Source organism: Eleutherodactylus coqui, chromosome 2, assembly GCF_035609145.1.
Source record: "Eleutherodactylus coqui strain aEleCoq1 chromosome 2, aEleCoq1.hap1, whole genome shotgun sequence".
Taxonomy (NCBI): Eukaryota; Metazoa; Chordata; class Amphibia; order Anura; family Eleutherodactylidae; genus Eleutherodactylus; species Eleutherodactylus coqui.
The window spans coordinates 230421835-230443392 of record NC_089838.1 but is presented as its reverse complement, the minus strand read 5'-3'; the positions used below and the strand labels follow the sequence as shown (position 1 = coordinate 230443392).

Sequence of the window (21558 nt, the reverse complement as noted above, 5' to 3'; positions counted from 1 at the left end):
TGCTGATGTCACAGTCACGTGATCAGGGGCAGAGCATGTAAGTCACTCACAAACTCACTCACACATGGACGGGTCGTCATTAGTAGTTGGCCAGACTACATGGGGTGGAACTAAGTGATGTACGGGGAGGGAGGAGGTATAGGTAGGATTTCTCTGACATGACAGCCTTTTGCTCCTCGTTAACACATACATCACATGCCAAACTAACAAAGACGACAATACAATTGTCTCAATTTGAGTTGAATATATATATTTCTTAGGCCGCCTGCAGACGGCCGGGTCAGATCCAGCAGCGAGAATTCTCGCCGCGGGACCCGACCCGAGCACCTTCAGAGAGCAGCGCGTACTCACCCGCGACCCGTAGCTCCGGATCTTTCAAGTGCCAGCTGCCGGGCAGCCGGCGCATGCGCAGACTGGAGCCGGCAGCCGGTGAGTGACGTTTCTGTGCGGGGCTCGAAATAGAACATGCTGCGGTTTGTCAGCCGAGCGAGATTTCGCGCGGCCAAACCGCAGCCATCTGCCTAGGATTGCATTTGCTAACGCAATCCTATGGCAGCTTCCAAGGGCGTCTGCAGGCAGCTTAAATGCGTGCACACATAGTTTACATGCGTTTTGTTTATTTGGAGAATATAATTTTACAAAGGATAATGAATAGAGATGAGCGAGCACTCTCGGATAAGGCAGTTACTCGAGTGAGCATCGCTCTTCTCGAGTAACTGCATTCGCGTCCGCGCAGGCTCAGAGGGGGTGGCGGGGGTGACAGAGAGAGATCTCACTTTAGCAGCTGTTAACAGCAATAGTGATGTGTTTAGAGAACAGACCACCCGCTGTTCTCTAAATACATGCATATGAAGTACTAAAGGGCTGATTTTCCCATTAGTACATATGCAAAATGATCGCTCAAAACTGTCAGTTTCTGATGAATTTTGAGGGATCATCTGTGTGTGTAAATGTACCTGAAGAAAGAGGTTAGAAAACATGTTGTTGCTATAATGGAAAATTTAGGGGTCATTCTGGGCAAAGTCAAGTTTGTTTTTGTTTTCCTCTTACTTGGACTGAGCAAACTGAAGTGTGAAATATGTGACTTTGCTTTATTCACTTGATGAAGGGGTGGTGAAGAATAAATCCTGCAGTTTTAAAATGCACCTCACAGAGCTTACTGCAATGATCTGCATTATTTTACACTGTCAAGGACTGGGCTATTCTTAATTTACTTGATTCTTGACTGTTTATTTTGGACTGAGCTATTTTGGATTCATTTGATTCTAAGCTGAGTTATTTTGTTGGAACATTGGGAACTTTTTAACTTTTTTTTTTATTATGTACAGGCTGTATCTGTCCATTGGAGCCTGAAGAACTGACAAGTCACAGACAGTCTTCACCAGGTATAAGTCTTCTAAGACACAGCTTCTACCTGTATGTACTGTCCAACCACAAGAGTTTAACCACAGGTCCGCCATCCCTGAGGCCTTGTTGCTTGCCTTTCTGTTGTCCAGGGGTTGGCCTTATCTGAGAGTCTTTCAGCGGTACACCGCCAGCAGCAGGGCTGCACAACAATCCACAGTCACGTAAGGAGAGGGTCACACATCAAAACTCCTCCCTGAAGGCCAGAGACAATACATCCTGGATGGAAGGCGGTCCTGAACAGCCACAGAAAAGGGGCTCTACAGTCAGCAATGGGCACCTACACTGGCACTTGCATTTTCCTCACATATTAACATGGAGAGTAGAAGTGTAAACATCTGCCTCCTAATGGACTTCCATATACCAGAGATTTTGTAGTTTTAAGGTCTAAAAAGAAAGAAGACCCTCGCAAAAGACGACGTGCTAATTTTTGATTTTTTTTGTCTTTTGATATTTTGTTTTTAAGCCCAAGTATGACCATACTAGCTTTATTTTAGCCGCAACAGACAGAGGGGAAACAGTGTAGTAGTGTTTTAATTTCACTAATACCACTGAGACATAACTGTAGGGAAATGTATCTGTATGAAATCCCCAATGATTGTGATTGACTGCTTGGGGGAGGAACATAAAGGATTTAGAAATATATTTGGCTATTTTTAATTTGCAAACTGGAAAGTGTTATTAGTAGAGATGAGCGAGCGTACTCGCAAAGGCAAATTACTTGAGGCTCCTGGGGCTGGGTGCAACCGCATCCTCTATAGTTACACCACTGGTCCCCTCTATAACATCAGCAATGGTAATACTAATCCGCTAGCTTCTTGTATGAACACAGCGGGCATCCTGCAAACAGCTACCAGTTATTGCACACAACACTGTATGTACTTACTTCTAAGATCGGCTCCATCTGATCCATCTTCACTTTCCTTTGGTCTGCTGGAAAAATGTTGCACTCCTAAGACAGCTAAAATATGCAAGAGCAGAACACAGACAAGACATACAGTAAAACTACAGCACTGAAATGGCATGTACCAGCACAAGAAAAACACTCAATGCATGTTGTGTTTTTACGGATCCCTAATTATTTTCACCCTTATAATAGTTTTGCTGCATGAGGTAACTTCCCTCGTATGCGCTCCACCCTTAAGAGATTTCATATATTGCTTCATGCTTGTCATCACTTGCTGCAGTTTAAAGGGAACCATTCATTAGCCATAAGCACCATAAACATAAGTTATGCAGCTAATAGCTTAGGTGATGTAGAGTCTAAGGAGTTGAGTCTCATACTTGCCTGGTCCCCCATTCCTGTGGTATGTGTGTGTGTGCACCCCTTTCAGAAGTCTATGCATGAGCACTCTCATAGAGATGAAAGGGAGTGAGCATGCACGGCCTTCTGAAGGTAGTCACTCTGGCTCCGCGTGCACTAACTTTGCCAGCGACACCGTAGCAATGGGGGACCGTGCGAGTATGAGAAGCGGCTCCACTGACTCCCTGTAACCTAAACTATGAGCACCATATGGTGTTTATAGTTGATGACAGGTTTCCTTTAAGAAAGCATTTCTGAGGACATTAATGAAGCCTTCCCTCTATTGTAATAGTGCAGTATAGGTTACCTATATATGCATTATTATATAAAAACAGATGGATATGCCCCAAATTGCATTACTGGCCAGCAATCTTGGCAGTACATACCTAGAAAAAGAGATTAGCAGCTAGCATAATATAAGCACTATGGGGGGAATTTGATATGAGGGTTTTTTAAAGTCAGTTTTGCTACAGGTCCCACTGCCGTTATTTGACGATACATCAGGCGCCTCTTTAAATATGTTTACACCACCCAGCCACTGGAGTGCGTTTGGGACAAATTTTGCAACTTTTTAAAAAGTCACACCACACAAAGCACACCCTCTTTTCTGTTCACGTTAGAAAAGCCTAGTGAGAAGTGGAAAACAGCAAAAATATCACATTTTTTTAGGAAAATACCACTTGTGCAAAAATGTGCAACTTTGTGACAACAGAAAACTACCACACAGGCCATCATATATTGCCTCCTTTGTGCTATCATTCGACACATTTAATTTGAACACTGTTTGGTTATGCTTGAATGTCATTTGCCAGTTTACAGAGAGAATTAACCCCTTAAGGATGCAGCGTTTTTATTTTTTTCCCTCTCCACTTTAAAAAAAATAATAACTTTTATTTATCCATCGACATCGCTGTATGAGGTCTTGTTTTTTGCGGGACGAGTTATATTTTTCAATGTTACTATTTAATGTACCATATAATGTATTGAAAAACTTTAAAAAATGTCTAAGTGGTGTGAAATGAAAAAAACAACAACACAATTCCGCCATCTTTGGGAGGGTCTTGTTTCTACGGCGCACAAACTGCAACAAAAATGACATGATAACTTTATTCTATGGGTCGGTACGATTGTGAAGATACAAGATGTATTTTTTTTTTGCTGTACTACTTTTAAAAAATAAAATATCTCTGGAAAAAAAAAAACACAATTATTTTCTGCCACCATCTCCTGACAGCTGTACCTTTTTTTTTTCTTCATTGACATGGTTTCTATTGGTACTATTTTGGAGTACATACGACTTTTTGATTGATTTTTATTACATCTTTTTCTTGAAGATGAGGTGACCAAAAAAAGCACAATTCTGATGCAGTGTATTAATTTTTTCTGACGATGTTCACCGTGCGGGATAAATAATGCGTTAATTGAGAGATCTGACTTTTATGAATGCAACGATACCAAATATGTCATTTTTTAAAATTATAAATATATATATTTTTTAAAACTTTTAATGCCTTTTATATTTTATCTGGCATGGCTTCATAGACAATGTGCAATGGCAGCTCTGGGGGCCTTCAGAAGGCTCCGGCTGCCATGCCAACGAAAGGGCACCCTGGGACCCCCGAACTCTGATCGGGACATTTAAATGTTGCTGTCAGAATTGACAGTGGCATTTAAAAAGTTAGCAGCGATCAGCATTGTATGCAGCAGGATCCCAGATCCCGCTCCAGAGAAGCTCCAAACCCCCATGACATAACTGTACGTCATGGAGCATTAACAGCTTAATCTACATAACTCAGTTTCCAGTATATCCAACATAATAGTACTAAACATTTTCATCCATTATCTAGATTTTTAACCCCAGTTCAATGGCTGCAGTCACTGGCCATACATGCCCAGTCTTTCCCATAGTGCAGCTCCCGGGCTTATCCTCATACCAGACAGATGAGCAATGGGCAGCCGTTCTTACATTATTCGATGGGGTTCAGAGTGGACTTATACCCTGTATGAGATATAGTGCTGTGCATCAAGTACAATCATTAGTTTATACTTTTGCTACTTACTAGCAAGGTCGCTCAGCTCGGTGTCTGTGGCACTTGCAAGCGCTTCCTCTAGTTCCGGCTCCAAGGTCACCCTTTCTTCTGGCTCCTGCTCCAGAGGCATATGCTTGGGAACAAATATCTTGCCTGCAAAAAAAACAGAGACTATAGGATTGTAATTAAGTTTGCAGTCTCTTAAAACCACAGAAATCATTACTGCTTAGAGCTAGATTCCATACAACTATCAAGTATGACTCTATTGGTGCTGGCCATTCCAAATAGGATTCGTAAGCCGGTCCAAGGACGCCAATTGTCCTGGAGGAAAGGCTGCTTATTTTACTTTTATTAATGTTTTATAAGCATTGGAGAAATACTTTGACCATTTCCCAGCATTGGGTTGGAACATGTAATTCTGTAAGATAAAACAAATTTGGGTTTTCAGTGCAAATTGTAACTAAGAACTAAAAGAGTGATGAATGTAAACTACAGACTGCAGAGTAATGTAGCTGTAGTAAATGCCACTAATCTAACTGATCCTACGTACAGTATATATAGTAAAGACTCTGCAACAGTTCATTGCCAATAAAACCTTACTGAGAAGGGGTGGGACTATGTGTGAACTTAGGTCTGTTCCATGGTTAGAAAGGTTCACAGAGAATTCAATATATTTCCCACCCATATGGAGAAAATGTAAAGGCCCGTTTACACGTAACAATTATCGCTCAAAATTCGTTCAAACGACCACAAATGAGTGATAACCATTACATGTAAAAGCAGGCATTGGGCACTTTTCATTTGAACAATGATTTTAAGGTGAACTTAAAATACATCGTTCAGACAGAGATAAAGTGTCTCAATGCACTGCATGCTGTTATCTCCATAGGAGGCAGCAGATAATGTAGTTACATGGCAACCAGGAGCAGAACAATGCAGCTGTGTGCACATTTGGGCGTGTGATTAATCACATGCTGAGCTCTGCAAACAGCTCCTGGAGGACCTTTTACATGCAAATGAAGATGATAAAGTGTTAATGGGCATTAACACTTTATGCATATAGATCGCAAAATCTTTTAATCTTTCAGTTGTTTGAAAAATTATCTTTGTGTGTAAATGGGCCTTAGGTAAAGAAACAGGTAGTTATCATAATTGGAAAAGAACAGATCCACATAACCACCCAGCTTGAAGATTTATAAAGACTTCTAAATACTAAAGATGGCTATAAACATTAGATTTAAGCCTAATTAACACTAACACATGTTGGAAAACAAATAGATTTTAATCCGTTTGTAAGTCCATGTTGCATCTATATGCTTTCTATTTTCCAAGCCCGTGTGTCATCCTTATTCTTTCCTCACATGCAAAAAAACAAACAAAGGTGAAATTTTTTTTTTTTGCTTAGCAATGATCAATGAAAAACAGAGTACACATGGATATCCTACGTGTGTGCTGTTTTGTTTTTGCTTTGCACACCCATTGACTTGATTGGGTGACTGCTATCCGAGAAGTCAGATCAGCATACAATATGCTGCCTTTTTTTTTTTTTGCAGTCAGTGAAAAAAAAACAAAAAAACGTTTCTATAGCCTTATTGACTGTTCAGTGTGATGTGTGTGTGTAATCAATTGCAAATACGGACAACATGCTCAAATGAAAATAATCAATATGAGAAAGCCCCAAAGGCTATATTCACATGGCCACAGCCATGTGGTACAAATAAAAACACTGCAAAAAACATTGGAGAGTGTCTATTGTTTTGGTTCAATGACTGTGCATTCTCCGATATACACATGCAGTACTATACATTGAATACCATACTCTCTTCCTTGCTGGCAGAATGGGGCCCACACCTGTCAAAGGGAAGGGAAGAGGGGGTCCGCATATGATGCAGACAAGGACTACAGGTGTCCAGACTGTCCACAGGAAAGGCGAGAGACACACTTCAGACAAGCATGCATAACACCAGCGCTGAGTGGGATTAACACAGAGTGCATCAGCAGAATAAAATGACCAGCATCTTCTACCGTAATAGAGATGCTGGTATTTAAGTGCAGCAGACAAGAGGGTTTTGGCTGGAGAAACACCACACCCAGCCAGCTCATTTAACCCTCACCTGTGAAGCTATGCTGATGGAAACCTGTAGAACCATAGGTCCCAGACGCACAACCTAACAGAGAGTTTAGGACTGCATTTCTGCGCCACACTTTCACAATGGTACTCAGTAACTCCAGCTTGTTTATGATGAAAACACTGGCTGATGTGACAACTTCTGACACCCATAACACGGCAATGCAGCTCAGTATTAGTAACTCATTAATTAAGGAAACACTATAATAAACACTGTATGATCATGTCACATACATGTTATCCAACATAGTTTATTTCCTGGCCATGAACACTTCAGTTCCTAGTGTGTATCTGCTGTGAAATCAAAAAATTTGTTCATTTATTAAGACATGACTTGAAGCTTCATTATAAGAAGCCTACACTGTGTATTGACTCTTCGTTAAACAAAACAAGGTCACTCCCTCGTCTGAGCTATTTATTGGCAAAATAGATTTGTCCTTTTTCCATCATAATTTGGCCTGTATTCTACTGAACAGAGTCAAGGGTGAATATTTCATCTCTGCCAACAGGCGTGTGTGATCAGTCTCTGGTCAGTGTGACTTTTCTCTGTATGTTCTATGTTCCATCTATGTAATGTAATATACTGTATAGGTTCTTTAAGTTCTATAAAGTGGCACTGAGTATTCAGGCATGTTTGCAGATACTGGCGATTGGATAACAGATTCAAGTAGGACATGTGTTAAAACTTAAGAGTCTAATAAACAATATACCACATGTCTGTCATGGGCGATAACCCTACACACCCTTTAGATTAACACGCTCCAGAATGGATACAGTAGAGGCAGTGAGTAGGGATGGGCTGAGCTTTTAGTATGTGTTTCTCAAGCTGAAATCAGCATTCTGTATAACCCAAAAATCTAACTTTGTAATAACTCCCAATCATCGGTGATGTAAAGAATCTCTGCCTTAAAATAACAAAAAAGTCTCAAGTATTTCTGCAGATAGAGGAAACAGCAATGTAAATAGATTTCATTGGGCGTGTAAGGCTGGGTTCACACAGGGACGGAATTGGTGCAGAATTTCCGTGTGGAAAGTCCGACTGGCAATTCCGCCTGCGGCTCCCAATCCCAGGAAAGTGGACAAGACTTTGCAAAAAACTCATCCACATGCTGCGGCCAAGCCGCATTGAAACTGAGATGCTGAGCGGAAAACAATTCTTTTTTTATTTCTGCAGCCACCTCTCTATGGGGAGAGATGGCTGCAGCGGAGATGCAGGCAGCGAAGATGCTTTAAAACCCGCGGCTGCGGGTTTTGAAGCTGCGCTTATCCCATGGAAATCTCGCGGTTTTTCAGTGCGCCCAAGCCGCAAGATTTTCATCCCGTGAGAGCCCAGCCTAATAAATTCAGGGCAGAGTTTTAAATGTCCCGCTGTAAGCAGCTGGGAATTCCTCCATCCCCGATGCTGGGCAATTCCCCAGCAGCGGGGGGCAGTAGGGGACTACCTCCCCTCTCCCCCCAGCATGGGGTTCCCCAAGCGATTTCCCTATAGCGGGAGAGAAGGGAGGGGGGGGGGGTTACAGGACTTCCCTGAGAGTGGTTACGGAGCTAGAGGGATCCGCCTCCAGCCCCACCACTCTCAACTTGCAACAGGGGAAATCCCAGGGAGGAGACCTCTAGCCCCACCGTCTCACTCTAGCCTCACCCCCTCCCTCTCCGCTATGGGGATATCCCTTAGGAAAACACTGTAGCCCCGCCCCCTCTATCTGTGCCCTATGGGGATATCCCTCGGGGATCCCCATAGCAGGAAGAGAGAGAGAGAGCGGGGCTTTAGGTTAATCCCCCATAGGCCAGCTCTCTCTCTCCCTACGCTATAGGGATATTCGTCAAGGATCTCCATAGCCCCGCTCTCTCTCCCTGTAATGGGGATCCCCAAGGGCTAATCTCATAGCGCAGGGAGAGAGAAGCCAGGGCTATGGGGATTTCCTTCTACTCCAGGAGCAGCTGCACTTTTTAAAGCAATGCACTGCTCCAGTGATAAGCGATTTTCCAACAGATGAAGCTCAGGTCTTATGCACAAGAAAAATCGTCCAATCACGTTATTTTCAGTGCAGTATAGGGGCGTTTTTTTCACACGCATATACTGCATTAAAACCCACCTAAACAACATATAGCTATAACATATTATGCAATCCTACAATCCTGATGTTCAGACAAAGTTTATATATGTATGAAGAAATCATATGCCATGTATTAGCAAGTATAACTTATCAAGGCAAAAATTACTTCACCCTGTGGGTTGTCATGGATCACAGAACAAGAAAGCTTTAATTAAAGTTAATGATGTAATCAGGAGGAGTAATGTAATAACAAAAAGGGCATAGAGAATATTAACTCTGTTTGCAGTCACTTATGAACAGTGTAACTTGAGGAATGTGCATATTGTTTTCATTAGATATCAACAAGTGTTAGCTGCTCGGTAGACAACATGCAATACATTAGTGGATCTTCCTTCTTTCTGGGTTATTTTCATAGCAGGTTAAAGGGCACTTCGGGTAATTTCTTTCTTCATCCATTATGTAACTTGACTCCCGGTATATATAAATCAACTAGTGCTAGCTTGTTTAGTTATATTTTTTTATCTGGGTCAGGAGGGGTATTGGGTCTCCTTAAGGAGACACCTAGGGGATAAGTGGGTCGGAGAATGGTATAGTCTCTTCCCAAGGGTAATTTATGCAAATAAATGCAATAAATTTATGCATCTTCCTTATTTGCATCTTTCTGAAACTCCTGGAGTCCTTCTCTTCAGGTTGGCTATGTGATCTCATTCAGACTAGCTCAGTTTTACTTGGCTTCATGTGTTCTCTAATTAGTTTCTCAGTCAGCATAATCCTCTGTGATGACATTACATGGACCCTGCTATTTGTTTAGAGGAGGACACAGACACTCTTATCACAGTTGCTGATGATGATCACACAGTTATAATCGAGGAGAGATCATCCTTATGGCTATATACCATGGCAAGGCAGTACACAGAATGGCCTGAGGATGGCTGTAAAACAGACATTCTGTTTGTTACTCAGCAGGGACAACTGTATGGGTGTGTCTGCAGGTGATAAAACCTCCAGACAAACTCAGCCACAGGGCTGCTACTAGAGCTACTCGTGGGATTGATAGCACTGAATAGTGAAAGTGAGCAGGGAGAATCTTAAGCATAAAGATGATGCTTGATACGCATCTTACAAGAGGCTGCATCGCATGAAGGTGACTGCAAAATACATACCCTGTTTCCCTGAAAATAAGACAGTGTCTTATATTAATTTTTGCTCCAAAAGATTTTACTTTTTTACATGATAGGAGATGTCCAGAGTGTGACAAGCAATCAGATGAGAACTGTAGGAATGGAAGTGTGTTTTTGTAAGAGTGGCTTTTTAAAGAGGTTTTCCCACAATACAAAGCAATGAAATATTGTTAAAATATGCCATCACCTTCTGATCAGTGCAACTCTGACTGCCAGGATTTTTACTAAGGCTGCTTTCTCACATGGCGGAATAGCTGCAGGCATTCCAAAACAGAATGTTTCCTCAATAATTTAAAAGGTCACTAACTTTTCAGACAACCTCTGCTCATCTACTAGCTTGTGATAGTCTCATCATTTCTGTAATATTCTTGAGTTAAACATTATGTTGCTTTTCCACTGTAAATCACATTTGAAGTGGCAGCCACTAGGGGTCTCCCTTCCAGCTTCTCTACAGTCTGCTCTCTGTTAGGTACATAGATTCCTTAGTAACAAAGACACAGATACCTTTCTATAGTTACAGGGGGAGGGGTTTTCCCTACAGGCAGCTCCCTGAACTTACAGGCTGCAGGCTGACAGATCTGCAGATACTGATACTGATCCCCACAATCTCTGCCTCTCCTGCTGTTACAGCGTGTGAGTGTGTATCTGTGTAAACATTTTAGTGGGTTTACAAACCATTTGGCCAGAATGTCTTTGAATGCCTGCTGGTACTTGGGAAGGAGAGGGGTGGGCTGTCAGATACTGCCCCCTGCTGATTGGACCACAGACTGTGCAATGCAGCATGGGAAGTCAGGGCAAGGAAGTGCAGATCAGTGAAATACTGGCAGAATTCTATACTTGCTACACCCCCCTTCCCCATTGAAAGTGGACTGCAAACAGCAGAATAGCTGGACAATGGGGGAATACCATCTGAAAATCAGAACTCACAGACATGAGACAGGATGCAAACAGCAGCGAATAACAGGATAAGGAGAACCTGCTGTATTTTAGAACATTTTTTGAAAACTCAGGTATGCTTTACTACTTTCAAACGAACAATCTGCTGGTTGCGGCCAACGGCGTTCCCTATCGCCGCCTGCCATTGGCAGCCATGTCCCCCTGTTGTCTGCAGCAGATGCTGCATCACCTTCAATCAATTTCCATAGAATGCACATGTTTGGCTGGTCCACCTCTTAAAGGGGCAACACACACAGACATTTTTCATCTATAGCTAATCTAGGCAAATGGCGAATTAAGGCATCTTTCTTCACTGAAGGGTGCCTGAGAAGTTAGACTAGTTTGGTACATAAAGGTTTTCCCTTGTTCTGACTTGGTGTACTCAATTTTCCCATCTTCCCCATTCCTGATCTTGGCTTGTTTCTGGACCACGTATAACCTGTCTGCTGCCTGCTTTGCCCCTTGCTCTTTTAAATCTCTATGCAAGAACTCTGCCTGTCCTGACCTCGACTCATGACCACGTTTCTGCCTGTTCCTCTGGTATTGCACTATGGCTATCCTGAACAACTTGTGGCAGCTGCCAAATTTCAAGACTTTTTCTAGGGTAATGGCCTGGGGAACCCTCCAGTGAAGACCAGATCTCAAATGGTGGGCTTACGTATTCACAAAGTTCACAGGAGTGTTTCACCAGGGTACCCCAGGTGCTGCCCTTGAAAGCAACCCCAAGCCAAACTGCTTTGTGGCACAGTGGGTGCACGACTGCTGCTCTGACATATAGGGATAGCCATCATTTCTGAGGCTATTGTAACATGGAAGTAGTGCTCATTCTGAGACTTACTTTGTTATCTATTAAATCATACCTAATTCTAACTAACTGAGCGGTCCACTAGGCGAGCAAGACTGTCTTGGCTTTTGGTATACCCCCCATAATGCTGCTGGAAATCAGAACCGAACGCATGTTTATATTGGTACACCAAGTCTGCCCACCACGACCTCCCAGTGCACACGCAAATTTTGAATCTCCCTGTAGATGGGATGACGTCTTGTACGTCATCCAAGTCATGCTGGCAGAGAATAGCGGCATTATGAGACATACTTCAGGACCCAAGACTGTCTCGCCCACCCACCAGACTGCTCGGTCAGAATTACGCAGAGCGGGAAATGTTTAAAATGTATTTTTTTATTGTAGCAAAATACGTTTCAGAATGAGCAATACTTCAATATTGTGAATTGTGATTTAATAGCGATGCAAGGGTTCCCTTTAATGGCTGTACAATAGAAATCTAATGCAGTAATAGGAATGTATCATATCTCTAATTTTCCTTTTTCCAAAAAGCAAATGGAATAGCCTTATGACAGCGTTGCTAACAAATGTCAAACATCTGAAATTAGGCAATTTGTAACAGCACAGATTTGTAGAGAGTGTCGTACATTTAAACAACAGGATAAAAGTAAACAAGATTTAACATAATACTACGTTTCTGCCTTTGTGGAACACTCCTGTGAGCTTTGTGGATAGAAACCGTATCTGGAAGCAATTAAAATGGAGATCCTGTTTTTGCAAATCTCTGTTATGTTATTGCCAGCTATAGGATTTTAGCAGGATACAGCGCCAAGAGACACATATTTATTTAGCTGTGCAAGCTGAATCATGCTGGATGGGACCACCAAAGGTTTTAATCTCTGCGTATGAAGGCAGTTATGTAGTTAAATAGCTGAAATCTAAACTTAAAGAATGACACATCTAAAAAGGGACTGTTAGGCCTAATGCACAAAGGCGTATGTGCACTGCGTGATCTGAAGCTCTGAATCCCGCAGCAGATACAGCCCATAGGGCATGCATTGAAAAATGCATTTCCATGCCCACGAACGGGAATCAACTGCGATATTCCGCTCGTGGGGTGGAAATTGCAGCATGTCCTATTTCAGTGTGAGCCTCACACGGCCAAGTCATCACTGACATACCGATTCTGCACGGTGCATGTGCGGTTGTGCGCCAGCAGGCACATCCACAGCGCAGAGTGAAGACAATGGACAGTTAAGTCGGAGGTCACTGCAGGGGCACAAGGTCGCATCCCGCTGCGAGGATCTCGCAGTCGGAATCCGACCCGGCAGTCTACATTCGGCCATAACCATACAAAGCCTGCAAATACAGTACAAATCAACAGAGATCCTGTGGGTCCAATAAGTTCTGGTGGGGCCTGCTCACGTTTAGTTTCTGGCTCCTTGAGAGGTTTCTGTCTGGATCACCAAAACAGCATCCAGGTGGAAATCTGAGCAGAAGCATAGGCTTTCACTGGTCAAACAGAGACCAATAAGGTCTCCGTCTGAGCAGATTTCTATCGCTATCTAGCATTTGTGGCAGACAGAATAGCATCATCGATGATGGTATAATATCTGGCACAAATGCCAAGCAGGGACTGAAACTTGTTTAAAAGGAGACCTTATTGGTCCCCGTTTGAGTAATAAAAAATTATGGTTTTGCTCAGGCTTCCATCTGGATGCTGTTTTTGACAATCCAGACAGAAATGTTTGACAGAGCCAGAAACTAATTGTGAACGGGTCCTTTACCCGCTGATAGCCACGATACAATTGAAAAAAGTGACAGAAATGTCACTTTATTTTAGATTTTGAATTTGTGTCTCATGTAAAGTTGGCGCATACGTTTTTTTTTTAGGGGGGGGGGGGAACGAAACAAAACTGTGTTGTTTTTTTAAAATCTATTTTTGCAGTATTCAACCACCATATGCTACAAATATTATGTTAACTTTGGGTTATTGTGGAGACAACAGCAAGTGCACAGATGCTACAGTGGGTGTAGATGATGCCACTGAGGAAGTGAGGGACATGGTGTGGGGCAGGGGTTAAAGTTGCCAAGGAGGTTTTGAAATTTTGAAAAGTTAAAACAAGTAAATGTACAGATGTAGCAGCCGTCAACATGACTGATACACTGTGGCAACTCAATTTACAGCACAGTAGTTATCATGATGCGTTAAATGAAAAGTCAATGTTTGCTACATCTGTGCATATCCCAAAGGGGTACAATTACATAATATAATAATATGACAGCACTATTTTATTGCGGCCCCTTAAGTAAAATAACATGACAATGTGGCCTTCTATAAAAGGTTGTGCACCCTTGTTTTAAAGTTTGGCTATCATCCTAGTAAATTTATTTCATAATATTACACAATAAAGTGTTACAAAATAACTAGAACCTGTACACCTATATCCCCATTAATTTGTTACCTGGTTTAGCTATGTGCAGGGGTGTTCAAGAGATTGCACTAAGCCCACACCCCAATCACTACCTCCTCATAAGAGTAGCTTCTTGGCCTTTTAGTTGACAAGTTAGGGTTGCTAAATCTCAAGTGGTATGTGGATGACTAAAAAGATGTAGGTTCAGCTCTTCTTTGTTGAGTTCTGTAGCCATGATCAACAGTCATCTAGAGCTACAATATCCCTTTTTTTAAATGACCATGCAGTAGGAAAAGCCTGCCAACTTAGGCTCTGGTCATGCTGGCACCCTGCCATACCATCTCTATTAACAGAATCCATGATGAATATGAACATTTGTCAAGATCTGCTCTATTTCCCCAAATGGCTTACAATGGGTGAGTCAGGTTAACTCCATGTTAATTGTGGCTCATAAATTGAGTATAATTAATATAAATAACCTAGTGAATATAATAATCCTAATTACAGTATGTGTGGGTTTGAGGCTTAATGTTTCAATTCATTCTTCATTCTCATTTCCAAAATAAGCCATCATTTATAATTCTATGCATCAGGGGAAACTTGTAAATGCCTCCTGTTGATGTTTTTTCAAACCAAGTCTAAGCATTTATTTGAGTTGATTGATAAATATTTTTTCTTCATGGTTTTCCATTGGATATGAATGGATTATCTTTGCATTACACTTTTGTGGCTTTAAACTAACTTATAGCCAAAAAACACAAACTAATCTTGAGACCTCCTATCTTGAGGCTTTGCAGCTCTTGAACAGAAAAGGACACAGGAAATGCCAAAACACCACAGAGGATTTTTGTGAATAATACAGAATGTCTTTGAATCTTCTGTAATTAGGGAAAATGTTTCTCCTGGACACTCCGGTTACTCTGGGTTACACCTTCCTCCTGTCTCGCTGTCTTTCCGTAAGAATTTATTATACAGTATGCTGAGACTGACAAATGGAGAGGAAACAACTCTGGGATTTTGTTTTGTAAAAATGTTAATAAAAATACAGCTTAAGGCTGCATTCACACGAACGTATATCGGCTCGGTTTTCACGCCGAGCCGATATACGTCGTCCTCATCTGCAGGGAGGGGGGAGGATGGAAGAGCCAGGAGCAGGAACTGAGCTCCCGCCCCCTCTCTACCTCCTCTCCGCCCCTCTGCACTATTTGCAATGGGGAGAGGTGGGGCTAATTCTCAAAACTTAGCCCCGCCTCTCCCCATTGCAAATAGTGCAGAGGGGCGGAGAGGAGGCAGAGAGGGGGCGGGAGCTCAGTTCCTGCTCCTGGCTCTTCCAGCCTCCCCCCCCCCCCTGCAGATGAGGACGACGTATATCGTCTCGGCATGAAAACAGAGCAGATATACGTTCGTGTGAATCCAGCCTTAAAGAAAAAAGATAAATCTACAGCTTCTGCAGAAAATATACAGAACACCTTACATGACCAACGGTGGTCAGTAATTGATGGAGTTCAGCGAATGCTAAATTTTCATGCAACAAAATGTACCAAGAACCAGATATGAAAAAATCTAATATCAAGATGAATTAATTGATTGTGTGCCATGGTTTCCATGGAAACAGATGTTACACAATTAAGTGTGATCAGTATAAACTCATTAAATTGCCTCTACAAAGAATTCACACAGAATTATCATGTCAGTAGTAAAAACGTCTACATATAAAACATGAGCAGCAATCAAAAGTGTGAACGTCCACAGAACACGGTTGCCCTCCATTAGTACAATGATAATTAAGGTGTCAGCATAGCTGTCAGTTGCTTGGGGTCATCTATGATAATTTCTATAGAGAAGAAAAAAATCTCTACAAAGCTGAAGATTTCCTTCTACAAGCAGACATCTGTACTCAATTCCAGCAACATGAGAGTTTGTTAAAGTGTGTTGTCTGATTGATTTGCTATTATGCTTATTTTGCAGCCATAAATGTATTTGCTTTTAGGCCTTGTGGGACTGCCTTGTGTTTCCTGGGGTACTACCTACATTCCTGGACTGTTCCCGGCGTCACCCTACTGTTTAATCTAACTAGCACATTTCCACTTTCTGTTCCGACTTAAGGTAGTAACTAGAGATGAGCGACTCGCTAAGGCACATTACTCGAGCAAGCAGTGCCTTAGCCGAGTATCTCCCCGCTCGTCCCTACAGATTCGGGGGCCGGCTGGGAGCGGCAGGGGAGAGCGGGGAGGAACGGAGGGGAGATCTCCCTCTCTATCCCCCCCGCTCCCCGCCGCAACTCACCTGTCACCCCCGCCGGCCCCCGAATCTTTAGAGACGAGCGGGGAGATACTCGGCTATAAGGCGATACTCGCTCGAGTAATGTGCCTTAGCGAGTATACTCACTCATCTCTAGTAGTAACAGAAAAGTGTAAATACACAAAAAAACCTTCAGTTTTCAAACTTCCTGTTCAATTAGGTTTCCGCTTTCATATTGGTCTTTTTGCTCATTTGCTTCAATTCTATTAGAGTTCCATTTTTTGGGGGGGGGAAAAAAAACTTGGAACCTAACAAAAAAGAAGCAAGTGAAAGACAAATGTGAAAAATAAGCTGATGGTGTCACTTTACTGGCACCCTCATCCTCTTCTTCTGCCTGCAGCCCTGGTTCTTGTGTACTTAGAATCTAGGGATATCTGAGTACTTTTTGACTACTCTCTCATGTAACTAGCATTGCTACATTCTTAACCTTTCCATGTATTAGTTTCACTGGTCCTAGCCTAGCTTGCTGTACAGTTCAACATGACCAGGGACTTACTGTATAAGTATATACTTTAGAGAAGGCAGGTGGTTAGGCAGAGATTCCGAACAGCTCAGCAATCCTTTACCGCGTCTGACATATATCATTTCAGCATCGCTAGTATCAAAATGATATTTATGGTCAACCCAAATCCAAAGAAGTTATGTGAGGACGTTCACTTTCCAAGCCACAAAATAACATGTTACTCTAACAATATAGCAAAAGCGTACAAATTGGAGCTGGCTAAAAAAGTTTTTCTAGATTTCATATAGGGGTAAAAAGAGGTAATGGTAATATGTATGAATTAGGTGGCTAGATGTTCTCTTCACCGTAACCTCCCATCGGTTGCAGCCCTTGGCATTCTCCTAGTTGTCTGTGCATCAGACACAGCACTGTGCTCGCAATTGACTCATTTGCCAATAGGGGCATGGAAGTGGTCAATTGTCTCTTAAAGGGCCAGTGCATGCACCCAATTTTTCCATCTCCAGCCAGCTAGTTGTTTCCCGTGTTATTTAATGCAGCCTACCCTACTGGAGGGTGATTGAATAGCAAGTTTCCTAGTGATCCAAGTTAAGGTGTTCCAGCATCAACTCAACTCTCCACTATCCATGACTTTTTTACTGCTAAATCTCTAAATCTGCTCGCTCTCACAGAAACGTGGATACAGCAGTCTGACACGGCCTCCCCTGCTGCACTGTCTTACAATGGCCTGCAGTTCTCCCATACCCCGAGACCAGATGACAGGCGTGGCGGAGGAGTAGGTGCTCTTCTCTCCCCGAAATGCACTTACCAGGTCATCCCCCCTGTACCCTCACTCACTTTTCCATCATTTGAGGTACATACGCTATGGCTTTTCCACCCGCTGTCCATGCGAGTAGCAGTTATCTATCGCCCCCCAGGTGCTGCTGTTTTGGACCACTTTGCAGCCTGGCTCCCCCACTTCCTATCCTGTGAAATTCCAACCCTCATCTTAGGTGATTTTAATATCCCCACTAATGACCCTATCTCCCCATCTGCCTCTAAGCTTCTTTCGCTCACCTTCTCCCTTGGTCTCTCTCAACTCACAGCCTCTCCCACTCACAGGGATGGAAACACCCTGGATCTGGTCTTCCTCCGGTTCTGCTCTGCTGCCAACTTCACTAACTCCCCTCTCCTGCTCTCGGATCATAACCTCCTCTCTTTCTCTGTCACGCTCCCTAACATCTCTCCAGACCCACCTACCTACAGTACCTACATGGAACCTTAAGGCCATTCACACCCAGAACTTTGCTGAATCCCTACAGTCCTCTCTGTCCCCCATCTCTCTCCTCACCTGCCCCAACCTGGCTGCCGCTCACTACAACACCGCTCTCAAACATGCCCTGGATGAAGCGGCGCCCCCCAGGACCCGAGCCATCCGATGTAGACCACGGCAACCCTGGCTCACGCCTCAAACGCGCTTCATCCGGCGGTGCTCTAGAAGTGCTGAACGGCTGTGGAGGAAATCGCAAACGTCCGCAGACTTCCTCCACTACAAATTCATGCTCAGAACCTACAACCTTGCCCTCCACCATGCCAAACAAGTCTATTTCACCTCTCTAGTCTCCTCACTATCCCACAACTCTAAACGGCTCTTTGATACTTTTCACTCACTTCTCAGCCCTAAACCACAGCCCCCGGTGACGGATCTCAGTGCCGAAGAGCTGGCTGCTTACTTCAAAAAGAAAATTGATGACATCCGTCAGGAAATAACTTCCCAATCCCAGACTAGCCCTGACCCATGTCTTGTCAGCACTGCATCTAGCTCCTGCTCACTGTCTGTACTCAGACCAGCGACAGAGGAAGAAGTCTCCAAATTGCTCTTCTCTGCTCGCCCCACCACCTGCGCTAGCGACCCCCTCCCCTCACACCTCCTCCGTTCCTTCTCCCCAGTGGTCATCTCCCATCTCACCACTATATTCAACCTCTCTCTGACCTCTGGCATCTTTCCCTCTTCTTTCAAACATGCCATCATATCCCCACTGCTAAAGAAGCCGACTCTGGACGCGACTGATGCTGCCAACTACCGACCCATCTCAAACCTCCCCTTCATCTCCAAACTACTAGAACGGCTGGTTTACTCCCGCCTTGTAAGCTACCTATCAGAGCACTATCTCCTAGACCCCCTACAGTCTGGCTTTCGACCCCAACACTTGACAGAAACTGCCCTTACAAGGGTATCCAATGACCTACAGACAGCCAAATCGAGGGGCGATTACTCCCTACTGATCCTCCTCGACCTCTCCGCAGCATTTGACACTGTTGACCACAAACTCCTCCTCAGTATGCTACGCTCCATTGGCCTAAAGGACACTGCCCTCTCCTGGTTCTCTTCCTACCTATCTGACCGCTCTTTCAGTGTCTCCTTTGCTGGCTCTACCTCCCCTCCTCTTCCCCTTGCTGTTGGGGTCCCCCAGGGCTCTGTCCTCGGCCCCCTTCTTTTCTCTATCTACACAGCCCCTATTGGACAAACCATCAGGAGATTTGGCCTCCAATACCACCTGTATGCTGATGACACCCAGCTATACACCTCTTCCTGTGACATCTCTGCACCTTTACTCCAAAACATCACTAACTGTCTGTCCGCTGTCTCTAACACCATGTCCTCTCTCTACCTAAAACTAAACCTCTCTAAAACTGACCTGCTGGTATTTCCACCCTCCACTAACCGACCTCATCCTGACATCTCCATCTCAGTGTGTGGTGCCACCATAACTCCTAGACAACATGCCCGCTGCCTTGGAGTCATATTTGATTCTGATCTCTCTTTTACCCCCTACATCCAATCTCTGGCCCGAACATGTCAGCTGCACCTCAAGAACATCGCAAGAATCCGCTCTTTTCTCACTGTGGACACGCTAAAAACGCTTACTGTTGCCCTCATCCACTCCCGGCTCGATTATTGCAACTCGTTGCTGATCGGCCTCCCCTGCACCAGACTCTACCCTCTCCAATCCATCCTGAATGCGGCAGCCAGGCTCATCTTCCTGTCCAGCCACTACTCGGACGCCTCTGCCATGTGCCGGTCACTGCACTGGCTGCCCGTTAAATACAGAATTCAATTTAAACTCACCACCTTCATCCACAAAGCCCTCCACAGTGCAGCGTCCCCCTATATCGCCTCCCTCATATCAATCCATCAACTAGCCCGGGCTCTCCGCTCTGCTAACGAAACCAGATTGAGCGCCCCTTTAATTCGAACTTCTCATTCCCGCCTCCAAGACTTCTCCAGAGCAGCACCGGTCCTCTGGAACGCACTACCAAAGGTTACCCGAGCAATCCAGGACTCGCAGAACTTCAGGCGTGCTCTAAAAACGCACCTCTTCAGGCAGGCATACCGAATTCCCTAAACAAACCCCTCTGTACTCCGCCTGATAACATGCTCCCTGACCTACTGACTGCAATCCCTGCTAGCCATCATAAACCGCTCCTGCAGTCATACTGTTTCTGCTGTCACACGGCTAAATGTCTGACCATTGTCTATGTGTATATCACCCCTCACTCTCCACCTCGCCATACAGTGCACATCTCCAGCCCCTTTACCTTCTGTATCACCCCATTACTTGTAGTATGCAAGCTCGTTGGAGCAGGACCCGCACCCCTATTGTTTCCATCAATTGATTACTATGTAACTAGGGTTCTGTAATGTTTGTACTTTTGTCTTTCTGTATCCCCTGTCTATGTAAGCGCTGCGGAATATGTTGGCGCTATACAAATAAAGATTATTATTATTATTAACTCTCGGTTTGATCCAAACTCACCTTGTCCCAAGCATGGCCTGACTATTGACTACAATTCGCTTGATTGCCGCCTGTCCTGATATTCTGCCTGTCTACCATACTGTATGAACTTCACCAGTCCTGATCTCGGTCTGCTGTATGGACTACATCCTTGCCTGAACTTTCGGTAACACGTTTTGGTGCCTTTTGATCCATCTGGGTCAGCTGTCATTGTTCTGAGACTACTACTTGGGAAACAACTTGAAGGTTCCCTACAGTGAAGGCCAAATCTCACTAAGAAGGGATTACAGGGTGAAGATCAGGGAGCTCTTAGAGCCACCCTCAAGAGTAGCCAAAATTCAAATCATTTAGTGGCACAGGAGGTCCACACCGGCTGTGTTACAGGTCCTTTGAAGTGTATAAAGTATCTTCAGTGATTTGAAGTAAAGGGTTAAAAAACTGCACTTATATAGCTTGTCAGTAGATGAATCAAATATTATAGCAAAGGCAAAAAACATATGCGTATCTGGATGTTGACCAATCCCACTTTTTTCATAATGCATCAGATAGGAAAAAATTGGCCGCTCTTGCATCATAATAGAAGCCACATGTTCCTTCCTCTTATTGCAGAAAAGACAAACAAGCAGAATCACCATTATACAGTACAGAATAAATACATTTGGATGTTTGATAACATTGACCTTCTATTCTAATGGCACCCATTGAAAATATACCATCTTTACTCATTTATGTAGAGTTTGTCTGCTCTTATGAGCCCCATAAACTATAGTTATAAGCCCATAGA

The 21558-nt window shown here is 43.6% G+C and overlaps 1 protein-coding gene across 2 annotated transcripts in view; it reads right to left on the bottom strand.

Moving 5' to 3' along the window:
• Positions 1-21558, bottom strand: part of LOC136612326 (tropomodulin-2-like) — a 68748-nt gene that overhangs the window by 15518 nt on the left and 31672 nt on the right. The window contains exons 4-5 of one of the 2 annotated variants that reach the window (XM_066592596.1): positions 4768-4908; positions 2291-2365 (exon numbers count right to left, since the gene is read on the bottom strand). In XM_066592596.1, the coding sequence (XP_066448693.1) occupies positions 2291-2365; positions 4768-4908 (216 nt within the window). The remainder of the gene's footprint in view (positions 1-2290; positions 2366-4767; positions 4909-21558) is intronic. The other variant, XM_066592597.1, reaches the window with a different exon arrangement.